The 13384-nt window shown below is 43.3% G+C and overlaps 1 protein-coding gene across 1 annotated transcript in view; it reads left to right on the top strand.

Moving 5' to 3' along the window:
• LOC128457354 (FRAS1-related extracellular matrix protein 2) overlaps positions 1-13384 on the top strand; it is a 51483-nt gene that overhangs the window by 13700 nt on the left and 24399 nt on the right. Inside the window, exon 3 of the mRNA XM_053442005.1 lies at positions 6610-6756. Within this exon, the coding sequence (XP_053297980.1) occupies positions 6610-6756 (147 nt within the window). The remainder of the gene's footprint in view (positions 1-6609; positions 6757-13384) is intronic.

Genomic DNA, 13384 nt, shown 5'->3' with positions numbered 1-13384 from the left:
AAATGAAACGTGGGAAGCGACAATTCCAGCTGACACTTTCCCTTTTACCGTCTTTACATGCGTCATCTTAATGGAACTTTAATTCATATTTAAAATCACACAACCATTACAATATAGTACAAAAAATTACACGTTTTCCCTTCACATTGCAAAATGCACGGCACCGGGGAGCAGTTCGGAGCTCGGCTGCTCTGTGAAAATAATAAAAACCATATATCTGAAAGTACAGTGAGCCGCTGAAGTAAAAAAATTAACATTTGTGGCTAAATAAAAAAATGTTGTTCTAAGGAGTTGGATGAGATAATGGAGGGAAATGAGAGCAGAGGAGTGGCAAAGGGAAAGAGCAGAGATTTAAGCCCCTAGTTTATCATCTCCACGCTCAGACGCAGTTTGCTCTCAGGAGCAGCGGCAGCCGTCCTGAGACACATTAAACCCGTCCCTCTGTTAAATATTATATCGGCGGCGTGGGGAGGCTCGTGCTGATGTGGAAGTTGACAGGCGGCGGCGCACACAATAACCCAGCAGGACGACAAATGCTTTTAGTTTCTATGATTCATCTGACACTCAAGACATGCAGGGCGCTGACATTTCTGTACACACATACACACACGAGCAACTTCCCAAAAGCAGACACACACACACCTTAAGAGAGCCCCCCCCTCTCCTGTTTCTTCGTCCCCGAGCCTTTTCCCTGAAGCCGTGCCCGGGGTCCTCTGCGGCTCTCTCTGTAGACATCAGTGAAAAAGCTCACAGTGTTAAGTGCAGCACAAGGACTTCAAAGCAGTGAGGTTTCTCTGCCCTAGATGTCAGGCTTTTTTTTTTTTTTTTTTATGGCTTCATGTGCAAGGTTGCTTCAGGTGTTTCTGCACCCCCCCACTCGGGGCCGGTTGCTGTTGACTGTAGGGAAGGAAACAATGCATTATTCCGTCACATGCAACTTTCCTTTCTTCAGGGTGGATGGGGGGGGATTTGAGGTGCAGCTCACTTCCCCTTGTTGCCAACAGGCAGGAGCTACACGCACAATCACAATCTAATAATCCCTGATAGAAACAGCAGCAGCAGCGTTCGTCCTCACATTTGGTTTGAAGTTGTGCGAAGCGACTGATCAAACGCACAAACTTGCAGAGATAATTACCAGTACACAGGTAAAAGCAGGAGGTCTGCTCAGGCACGAGATGAATTTGATGTCGGCAAATTAACAACAAAGAAACCTCGTGCTTATTAGCGTCATTTACCCTCAAGCTGAGCAGCATTTGAAATACATGTGTTTGCCCGGGGCCAGGAAACCTTGGTCAGTCGACTTACATCTCGATACACCTCAGGAGATATCCACTGTTGTGCTGCTCGCCCTGGGCAAAGTGTGAATGCAGCGGGAGACACAAATACAATGCACACACACTCAGACACAAGGCTGTGGTGCTAATAGAAGGCCTGTAAAATTACCTGCTTGTGTGGCCACACAAACACAAACACACACGGTTGCGTCTCCATGACCTCCTGATGACTTACTCTAACCTTATCCACAGTAACTTCTTGCCTAACCCTTACCTTAAACCTAAACCTTAACCCAAACCTCACCTTAAAACATAGCTACCCTTAAAACAAAGTTATTTGTACTTGCATCTTCTCCACATGAGGAAAACAAATCTCCATAAAGTGACGTGTAGGCAGATTCAGGTCCCCACATCATGAGATAAACTCAGAACCACACACACTCCTGAAGAACAAAGAAGCAGCTGAGTTCAGAACCCGTCACAGCTTCTTTCTATCGTCTCTCCCACCAGTTGCACCAGTTGCCCCAGTGTCGAGGCCCGAGCGCCGCCGCCGCGGTGACTGACACACACCTGACAGGGAGCACTCAAAGAAACATCCTGAGGGGGAGTGAGATGCTTGTGTTTTGTCAACCATCAAAGTCCGTGCAGAGTGCCACTCCAGTCAGATGACTGGTGCGTGGGCTCCTTCTACTACAGAAATATCAATGCCAGTGTATTCTGAGAGAAAGAGAGTCGAGGTGCTTCACATGCCAGCTGAGTAAATAGCAGATTCAGTGATTACATCCTGGTCCAATGTTTCTCAAATGATGAGCAAAAATCATTTGGTCTGTTGCCTGCATACAGCTGTTTGGTTGCCAATTGCACTGGGAGTTGGGGACTTGTATATAAATGAGTACACAGATGTAGCAGTGGGGGGAAGCCGCAGAGAGAATATCATTTGATTCTGTTGGTGAAGTCTTAGAGATGTTTACAAAACAGTGAGCTGATATTCAATATAGAGTTTTTCGGAGTGAAGCTCCTAAAGATTAATTGAAGAATTGTAGTTAAAGAAAACCGTGTAAAAAACCAAGCTTCATGTCTTTGTTACATCTGTTCTGGTTGATTTTGGTTTCACGTTGTACTTTAAGGAGTGTACTGTTACCTATGTGAGCTGCATTGACTTATACTTGACATTACTTTGTAGTCGGGTGTGCGTCAGATGTCAGATGTCAATTTGACGGGTATTTGTCTTTCCATTTGGGGAATTGAGTAAACTGGTTAATTTTGTTCACCGTTTTGTTAATTGTTGCCAGTGTGGCATCGTTTTGGTGTTTCTACCAGCATCACCAACCTCATTAGGAGGATATGTGTATATGCATATGTGTATTATGCACATAATGAACATACTCGTCTGTCAAACGTTGAATCATCAGAGGCGAAAGCAGCAAGAATAATCCTGTGAGCTGCTTCTTTGTCTTTTTTAAACTTCCTGGAATCGGTCCGATAGTCTGAATTCTGTTTTTCTCACTGAACGAACCGAACCACTGTGGTCTGATGTCCCTTCTGTTGTTGTTAATGTGGTTCTGACTAAACTGAAAAAGTCTGTATTGGTACAGACCAAACATGGTGGGGGGGAGAGCCTCCACTTTAATATATAGTGCCAGCAGTTACAGTTTAATTCATGATAGGCTCCCTCTCCCTCTGCACACACAACCAGAGGACATAACATTGACTTACATTCATTAACCGTAACTTTAACATAAACCTCGCCTAACCTCACACTAACATTAAAACACATCTTCACCTTAAAAATATAACGATTCACATTATGTGCACTTTCTTTTCTGTCCCCATAAGGTGGCTGTGAGAACAGATTTAGGTCCCCACAACATAAGGAATACCTACATCCACACACACACACCCCCACACCCACCTCACACATCCCCCCCCCCCAAAAAAACAGTAAATGATAATTCCACTTTTTATGTTTGTGATTTCCACATAAATGTGAGTTATGTTTATTGGGCAAACACGAGTCGGTGGTGGAGTGAGAGAGGCGTCTTCACAAAATCTGATCTGAATATTTAATGTGACAGTTCTGAGATCAGGCTCTGTGGCAGGTCTGCAGGAGAAGTGCTCTGTTTCATATTCACCGACAACATCAGTGTGAATTTATTATTGTCCCATAAAGGAACATACGGCAATTGTGTGAAACGGTGACGTGTAACATGCAGCATGAAATAGAGTGAACACTTAGTCGACCACAATCAATGCAGAGCTACCATTGCCAGTATAGTGGTTGTAATGGTTGGTTGGTGTAATGACAGTGGTTAAGGCCCAGTGGTGAGAAAAACTTGAATGCACTCACCTGGCTTTTATACAGTACTTCCGTCTATATATTCTATATACTTGATATATATATATACAAGTGCATTTACAGCCTCCAGCTGATGTTAACTTTATCTCCTTGTTCAATGTTTTATTTTTCTCTCACTAGCTTATTTAGACTGAAAATGATTGGAAGCTCTATGGTCTTAAAGATGATATATATATATATATATATATATAACAATTATTAATTTAAATCTGTAAAAACGACTAGACATATGTTATGTTTTATATCATATCGTTGATATCTGTACTTACGTTATGCAAAATGTTTCCAGCAACTTTCAAACCCAGAGAAATCCAAAATTGTATTCCCACTAATGGGACATGTCCTTTAATCGCCTTTAAATTACGTCTTATTTGCTTTATGCCCGTGACTTTGTCCGTCTCTGCTAAAACGTCAGGGGCAAATGACGAGGACAAAAATTCACTGGCAATATTTAATTAATTGCTGTTTGCTACTTTGCTGTTTTTATGTTTGACAGACCCCTAGCAGCTGAAGTTACATGTTTAAATCATACGATTTTGAAATGGCAGACTTCTTTTTATCGATGTATCTATATCACTTATCCTTGGACAGGTCATCAGCGTATAGGGCCACCATAAAGAACGGGGGATCCTTCTTGCTGTGTAGCGACAGAGCTAACCACTGCACCACCTCTAGTAGTTTCTGAAAAACATTTAAAAAACCCATCTTCCTTGGACTTAGACTAACGTGTGTGGTTTTCTTACACCGCCTCATGTTTTATGACATGAAAGACTCAGTCCTCTCAGCGAGCACCACAGTGTGAGAATCTCTCAGCAGCGTATTCTGAACCAGAGCAGATCCTCAGACCTCGCTGAAGGTCAGCAGCTCTTGTTTCTGATGTGCTCTTGAATGATTCTACCTTAATTACAGGTTCCTCACTGTTCCTCCAGCTCGAGGAGGGAATGGTGAAAAGCAGCAGCTGCAGCACATTCGATAAGAGCATTACAAACTGTAGACATACAATAGAGACGTTCTTACTGTGGATTTAGGTTTGATACTTTCTTCTTTTGTTTAACCCTTTTGTGGATAAATAAAAAAAAGGGGTAGTCTTATCCGACTGGACAGCTGTCTGTGATCATTCCATGAAGTGGATCCTAGATCACAAGCCGGCATGAAAACTGTAGCATCAAAGTTTCTCTCGGCAGAGTTCTCTGAGTACCCTGATTCTTGAAATCTGCTGTTCAAAAACTCTGATCCTTAATTGGTAAAAAAACCCTCTTGTGGTCAGTTTTTGTTAGGGAAGCCTTTGAAAGACGCTGTAAAGTGAATTTATCTCTATTGAGGATGATTTCAAAGCGGCTTCTGTTTGCATGGTCAGCAGATGTGAGCGGTCTTTTATCTTCTTGAAAGGCTGGAGGAACGAGGCCGTCTGAACCCTACTGACTCAGATCCCTATTGTCCGTGCACATGCTCCTCACTCTCAGTGGAGATCACACAGAAGGACCGACACACGCACACATGCGCACACACTTAGGAGTTCAGGCAGCTTGATGATTTACCGACAGGTAGCCGGGATGAAAGTCATCGGTGCAGTGAAGTTGGAAAGAAGAAGGGATGTGCGTGTGTGTTTGTATGCAACTTCATATTTGCGCGCTAAGCGAAGCCTAAACCTGGCCCGCAGGCTTCTTGGAGGATACACGAGTTGTGGTTGTGCGAACTGTTCCCCCCCCCCCCCCCCCCCCCGGCCTGTTGTTGTTAAGTGTGCCGGAAAGTGCTGAACTTTTCACCTCGACTGCTTTTGAGCACCACGCCGGTATCACGACGCAGCTTTATCCATACACAGAACTCTATGTGTGTTTAGTTGTAGAGTCAGAGCTATATGGTAACACTTATGAGTTTCCTACTGATCTTATTTTATCTGTTTTTCAGAACCTCACAACGCTGGATTAGCCACAGAATAGCACTTTTACTGGTTTGATAATTCACCGCTGCCATTTACCAGCTCGATGATGGCGGCGGCAGAGTGCTATGCTGTGTGTTCTTCTGACAGCCATACTGCCTCAGTCTTTAAGAGGCATAATGTTAGGGTTAGCTTTGAAGCAAATAGCTTTGAAATTGTCCTCAATGGAACTAAATGAGATTTACTTTCCGACAGCCTACACACAACATTTGCACAGTCAGTCCTACGCCTCTGCATTTCTCTGCCAGGAAAACACACACACTGACACACACACACACACACACCCTCATGAAAGCATTCAGCTTTGCTCCCATAGTCAAACACTCTTCATCAGAGAAAGAAAAGATCCCACCTCCACCTATTTCCTTGTAGTTTTACAACGTTTTCTCATTATTTCCATTCATTATTGCAGAACTCCGTCCTCCTCCCCCGGCAGTCGGTCGGCAAATTAGCCGCACAAAACATCTCTCCTTTCTGCCCGCCTGTTGAAGTGGCAGCTATTAAGTTCTGTAAGCCTTCGCACTAACACGAGCATTTACTCTGCCAACCCCTCGCTTTATAGCACTGATTGGCTGGCACGCTGAAACACTCGGGATGATATGCTATTTTTGCCGAAGCGAGGACGGAAAAAAAGGAAAATAACGCAGTTCATCGAAGGTGGATGTGCGTTTAAATCATGAAGAGATTGAGCACAAGATTGGGTTGTTTGTTTGTTTTTTTAGCAGAAAGTGTTCTGCAGCACAAGTTTTGCAGGACTTCACTTTGAAAATAATGAATGCACTTTTTCACCATTATGGTTTTTTCAATCATTTCTCCCTCCGGTCACAGAATCTCGCCATTTAGTTTCCTTTCCAATTTTTGCATAAAACCCACTGCCAAGTATTCGGTAGTTATCATTAGCAGTAAATAGGCACAGACCCACAATGGCTCATGAGGTATTTCCACAGAGATTCTAGATAATAAACTGTACGCTCACACTTTAAATGAACTGCAAGTTAAAGTTCCGGAGTTAACACAATGTTCTTGTGTGTTTGGTCCAGGTGGTAACAAGCTGAAGGGACAGAAGTTCCGTCTGGACTGGTCCTGGATCTCCCTGGAGAGAGAATACTACGTGGTGGACGAGGAGGACAAGTATCTGGAGGTGGTGCTCAGACGGAGAGGCTACCTGGGAGAGACGTCGTTCATCGGTGAGTGGGTTCGTCTCTCCTCCTTTCCGAGGACATACTTTGTGTTTTAACCACATTTCCGTTGTTGGTTCTATGTCTAACAATGTCGGCCTGTTGGTGGGTCACTGTAAGTTCAACACTTCATCCCAAACTGAAATATCATCACAACAACTAGCACGTGGTTTGTCACATTTGCAAACGTTAGCTAACAAGCTAAACCAAAAGGATGAACAATGCAAACATTACACCGGCTAAACATCACAAAGCTAGCAAAGCATAAGAAATGTTTTTGTGAGTATGTTAGCGTGTTGACAGGCTTAAAAAACGGTGAACATGGTAAACATACCTGCTTAATATCACGTTAGCCAAGGACATTTCCAGCATGGTGTGAGGTATTAGCATTTAACTGCCAGGGTTCAGCCTCACAAAGCTGGTAGCGTGACACGTACACATTGCGTTAGTGCTTGATGGTGGGCGTGTCCGACGCTTGGTGCAGCCATGATCGTCATAACACACAATCACATTCTCGAGACACACACCATACCCGGCTTTGTACCAATATACCATGCTAGGTTTACCGGCCACCTTTGCCTCCTCTTTCGTATTTACATGATTTTATTGGCTGGTGGTCAGAATACGCCTCATTTTCATTACTTGTTATTGTCATTAATGTTTCTGTGCGTAACAAGCAAAGAAAGAAACCTGTAGCCTACTGTATGTCCAAATGCTGTGGAATTCAGGCAAATAATACAAATCCTCAGCCTCATTTTTCAAGATTTTTTCTTGAAAGCTTGACATGTAATCACAAGTTGGTAATTTTCTTGCTGCAGAGCTGTGAACATCATTTTCATCCAAAAACTTTTACTGAAGTTGAAGCCCAATTTCATTTTCCTCCGCAGGGTTTCACTAGTTCCATCCCCTCTGCCTGGGTCATTTAGTTTGGCTTTAAGTCATCCCAGAGTTTCCAAAGTACTTTTTGTCAAGAACTCTAGGAAACTAAATATAGAGCCGTAAGGATAGTGCAGTGCCCGGAGCACAATGCCACTTTTTATTTCCCAACACATAGAGGAAAACAATGTCATTAAAAGAGTTTTACTTCTGCTACAAGTGAAAGCAACATGCTGTTTTTCTTGATATTCAAAGTTCTACTTAATTTCTCCCAGACGGGCAAGTGATTTCCCAGCATGTCACCGTGAGGACCTGAAATAGGCATCTGAATAAATACATGTAAAAAGGCCATAAAAATGCATCACATTGAGTTGTGGCTATGACACAAACCTGAGAGAACAAACTGACAGAATAGATGATGGCGACATTACCGAGGTTAAGGACCTTGTTTACACCCTTGATATTTTCCCCTCTGCTTTAAAAGAAAATGTGTTTTTACAAAACATCTACAAACGCACAAACAGGTACTCTCGGCCAGCAGGTGGCGATAAAGTGTACATCGACGATCAGTCCATTGTTAGCTTCGTCTCCTGTCAACCGATACACAGTACAGCCACCACTGCTGTTTCTAGCTGCATTATAGTGGACAGGGTAGAAGTCAGTGATAGCAAAAACCCATAATGTTACCATCACAAAAGAATTGTCATAATCTCCTTGTCGGTATAAGGGAATGTTGATACATCCTCTCCGTTTGTATTTGTTCCATATGACATTTAATCAGAATCAAAATGGTTTAAATAGGTTTCCTAGTTTGTCTTTAAATAATTAGAAGTAGAAATATAGTCCTTGTATTGTTGTGCGGTGTATAATGCGACTCTCCACAGTAGACAGGAGGCAAAGTGAGTGTGAGTCGCTCTTTGACAAGTGGTTCTATGTGCGTGGGTTTGATGCGTCAGTGCCCTGAACCTCAGCATCACAGAGAGAGGTAGGAGATTGAAATGACATTAAGATCAGATTAAATAAAAAATTATACGTGCTGACAATTGCATGTAAAGTGACTTGATCTATCTTTTACTTTGTGAAAAGTGCTTTTTCTTCTTGGAAATTGTTTTCAGATGCTGAGATGGAAAAAGCTGCTGTTACATTTTCTTCCAAATTAGACCTTAACATTAAGTTTGACATCAATCTAAAGTAGTTCTGCTCACTGGCCTTAGGTAGCATTTATTCTCAGGTCGTCTTTTAGCCATATTAGGCTTTAAAATGTCTTGTCGCAGCAGACAACACTGACACTGGGAACATGTCGGCCCTGTCTGAAGGTCTTAGGATAAGTGAATCTTCAGCAAGCTTAAGAATAAATTGCAGAGAACACACTGCTGACTCTCAAATCTTAAATCCAGCTGACGATACAAACACCAGAGTTTCTTTATAAGCTCTCTGACCGGCAGATGGAGGTTATTTGGGGTTGGAAACAACAGTCCGACGTGGTTCTATGCTTATGTCGAGTGTTATGTCGAGCTTATGAGTGTTTGTGCAGGATCGAAGGTTAGAAGGATCATGATGAAGTTGTCCCTGAACGCTCCCTGACTTTATCACGCTTCAGCGGGTTCTCTCTGTGAGATTCACCGGCTGTAAGCGGCTTTTACCGTCTCCCACCTCTCAACGTCATCCTGATCCCCTGTTCATAGCTTTCGTCTGGTCGCAGCATCACAGTAGCATTTTATGTGCACTGTAAGACTTGTGTACCTTTGTGTATGCATGTGGTGTGGGTGTGCATGTGTGTGTGTATGTGTGTGTGTGATGCCTCTCTGGAAAAGGTTGTGAGTGGATCTCTTGGGCACACATGAGAGCTCGCGGTGTAACCTGCGTCTCTTTGCACAGTTGGTGAGCGAGCATCTGGTTATCTCTGATGACACACACACACACACCTACACATACACACACGCGCGCGCACACACACACACACGTCCTGCTTTTACAACATGGTGCTTGGAAGCGTCAATGTGACAGTGTCCTCCATCTGGGGCCAGTGTAGCTGCAGTTTGTTGAGCAGAGGTGTTTTTTATTCATAAGTTGGTTTTGAGGAAGATTCAGAGAATAAATATTAACTTGTAATCTTAAAGGTCATATATAGAATATTTTGACTCGTAACATAGCAGCCAGCAACTATTTATGGCAACACTTAATTTAACAGTTCACTAAAAAGAGCATATTTTGTATTAAATATGACAAATAAGTAGAAATACATTGTTTTTATCAGACAGTAAACCTAATGGAATTTTTAATATGTATTAATTATAAGAAAACCACTTTCAAGATATATATTTCACTCCTCCGCTGTCTAATTAGTGTATGAATGTGTTTGTTTGCTGGTCTAATAAAGAACATGTCTTATTTCTAGCATTTGATAGTAGATGCTGCTTGTTACTTAGAGGCTACCGTACAATTAAGAGCGACAGATTTGCACACACGTACGTCTGCTTATCCTCTATTTCTATGCATTTTGGTATTTGTAATTAACCCAGAACGGTCCAGTCCTGGCACAGATGATGAAATATGGTCCAGCTTATGACGACCCAGAGTAAAAAACTGCAACTGATCAAAGCCCTAATAACTTTCATAGATTTCAATTTGCTGGGCCGGTGAACAGAAGAATGGAGCCGATGAAACAATAATAGAGTGGCAACGCTCGAAATGGACAAAATAGCAGGAACACCATTCCATGTAATTCAATCCAATGCCAGACTGACACAGTAACTGGACCTGTGATTGATCCCCGCTGTCGACTGAACTCAGTTTTAAGGCTGTAGTTTGTGTTGTTGTCAAGCGAATATCTCATTAGGAGTCGGTGTTAGTGAGGCGCCACTCGTGTTCCCCTTTGCTAATTCAGGCTCTCAGGTGTTTGGCTCGAGCCTTAATGGTTTTTGAGTGTTCTCGTGCCACCGGAGACAATTTTCCAGTGAGTCTGATGAATCTGTTCAGCTGGCTTCCTCACGAGTTCCCTCATTTTGCCTTGATATTGGCGGTTGTCAGTTTGCTCCTCAAGCTGACACATACTGCTGATGACATGCAAATCATCAAATTTGTGTTAACTTAGAATTAACCTGTTATTTCTTAATTGGGAGAGGGTCCTCCTCAAGTGAGTCATGGTGCCCTGCCATATTTCTACAGTGGCTCTGAGAGGACAAACCAAACACTGCCTCTTTAGATTGCCTTTTGCATTTTTATATTAAAACTGATGTTGTTGACACAGTGTCATCAGAAAGTGTTATAACAGTTCCACTAGATTTGAAATTGAAACAACAAGTATGAGGTTAAAGTGTCAATGGTCTTCTCACCTTCAAAGGATTTCTACTTTATATACACATCATATAACCAGCTCAGGAACTACATCAGTGTTTGCCCAAGCTATAAAACCCACTTTTCAGGACAGAAAATAATTGAACAATGACAAACATCAACAACAGTCACCTTTAATCACATTTTAAATTCAGTTGCAAATCTGCTGTTGCTCGTGAGCATCAGACAGATCGGTGGACACGTCCTGCTTGCTGATGTCCCGCAGGACCGGAGCTGCACTTTGAAACACATCATCAGTTTGGACCGAACGCAGTTAACTGACATTTTGTAAAATGCCAGCAGTATTCCGCAGAGCCCGATGTGACATAATTGATTGTTTTTTACCCGGCCACAGTTTAAAATAAAAATATATATCGAATTTACGATGATAGGAAGCGGAGGAAGGAAGAAAACCTTCACCTTCGCAAAGCAGGAACCAGCAGCTGTTGGCATTTATGCTTGAAAAAAGATTATCAGAGATGTTGCCAATTAATTTCCTGTTCGTTAATTAATTACTCCATGAATTGTTTGAGCTATAAAAAGTATAATAAGGCCTGTGCTGATGAGCAAAATCATAGCACTTTCAAACCCCCTCAAAGCTCAGGGTCAAAACCTCCATTATGTGGTTTCATTTCGAGGGAAAATAGCTGTAAGTTGTATAAAAGGCTATTAAAAAGCAAAGGAAAGGAAGGAAAGTAAAAAAAAGCATCATAGGATTTACTGGTTAAAGTAGGTAGAGTGTGCAGATGGATTAGATAGATTAGATGCAGAGTGTCGGGGGTTGGCGACGCGGGGAGAAAGACACCCAGCGATGTTGACAGAGGCTTTGCTGAGGAAAGCTGGTGTGGTGCCAGGCGGAGGTGTAGGGAAGCTGGTTCCGCTCGCTCCATCACAACAGGGCGTGTATAGGTAGAGAGGATCAGTGGAGGAGGAACGCGGAGACGAGATCAAGCTTCAACGATGCCCCCGCGAAGCAGAGCTCAGCCACACCGGGGCCGGACAGGAGCCGGGGGATCACGCTGGATCCTCCTGCCTCTTGTCTTCCAGCTCACAAGTCTCACTCTGCTTTCTTTCTTCTTGCGGAAGGAAAAAATAGTCCAATCATGACTAAGATATCAACCTTCAGCTTAACCCTTCCCGGGCATGTTGCCCTCCCTCACCTGCTCCACTCTTCTAATTGAGTTCTTTCACTTCCCCCCCCCCCCCCCCCCCCCCCAGACTCCTGTCCCACTGACTCGTCAACCCACTTAACCCCTCTCACTTTCTAGTCTTTTCATCCGTAATCTCCTCTCACCTCATTTCACCGTAGAGAGCATTTTGGTCCTTTTGCACCTGACCTGCTTTTTCTCATCAAAGACACCACCTCTCTCTCTTCCTCCTGCTCCCTCGCAGCCTTTTCAAGTCCCGAGTCTAGGGCCATGAGTTCCGTCTTATATTCTTCCTCCCACTATCCATTTGTCATTCGTCTTAGATCTACCCCCCCCCCCGTCTGTCTTACTCCAGTGAGGAGCTCATCGGCAGTTTGGTTCTCCTCTGTCTGTGGATGCTCTAGTATACTCATGCATGTGTGCATCCTGTATTTGGTTGGAGCAAATTTGCCATTTACAAACATGAACAGCCGAACAAATTGGGTTCATGAAGAACACGGCGGGAGATTGTGCAGGACAGACGTGTTCAGGACAATAGGAACATGTGAGGAACATTCGTGTGAGGCGTGGTAGAGCATGCATGAGGCAGGACACAATCTCTGAGCCTGTCGGTTATCATCCGAAGACAAATTAGACGAACATGATTTACAGTCCTACGAGTCCAAGTCAGATGTTTCTCCACACAAACAGATATACTTTTAGCTTTTTTGCAGAATCTGTATAAAGACATAAAGTATGAATTCCACGTGTTTTGTTTGTAGCACATTGACAGCGGCTTCTGCCCTTAGCGTCATCGAATGCTCATGACTCGCTTTGTCTTTCAAGTTGGCAGCTTTGTTTGCATCTTTACTCTTTTTGATCTTTTCAGTTTTGCGTCTGTTGTGTATTCGAGACATCGTCAACACGCCCACTTGCTCAGTGTGAATTCTCCAGATATTTTTCATGGAAAGTCTGGAGCAACTGACTGAGACATTTTTGGTCTTCACATAACAATTTTAAGGTGCAGGTCTGAAACCAGCTATTGATTGTAGTGCACCTCTTCTGCTTGTCTGTGCTTCGGTACGTGGTCTCTCTCCTTTTCTTTCCTTTCTCTCGTCTTTTCTTCTGTGTGAGTAATAGGAGACGCCCCATGGGGCAACGAGACGGGACTGAACTCTCATTCGTCTTTTCCTGCTCCTCGCAAAAGTCAGAGCTCACTCCTTGAAGACTTCCTGCTCCGTCCTCTTCTCCGTCTGTCCTTGCTTCGAGAGATAAGTGGCGGCTTGTTAACGAGGAGT

This window comes from Pleuronectes platessa, chromosome 15, assembly GCF_947347685.1.
Source record: "Pleuronectes platessa chromosome 15, fPlePla1.1, whole genome shotgun sequence".
Taxonomy (NCBI): Eukaryota; Metazoa; Chordata; class Actinopteri; order Pleuronectiformes; family Pleuronectidae; genus Pleuronectes; species Pleuronectes platessa.
Note: the sequence above shows the minus strand (reverse complement) of the source record. Positions and strands in the feature narration are given on the sequence as shown.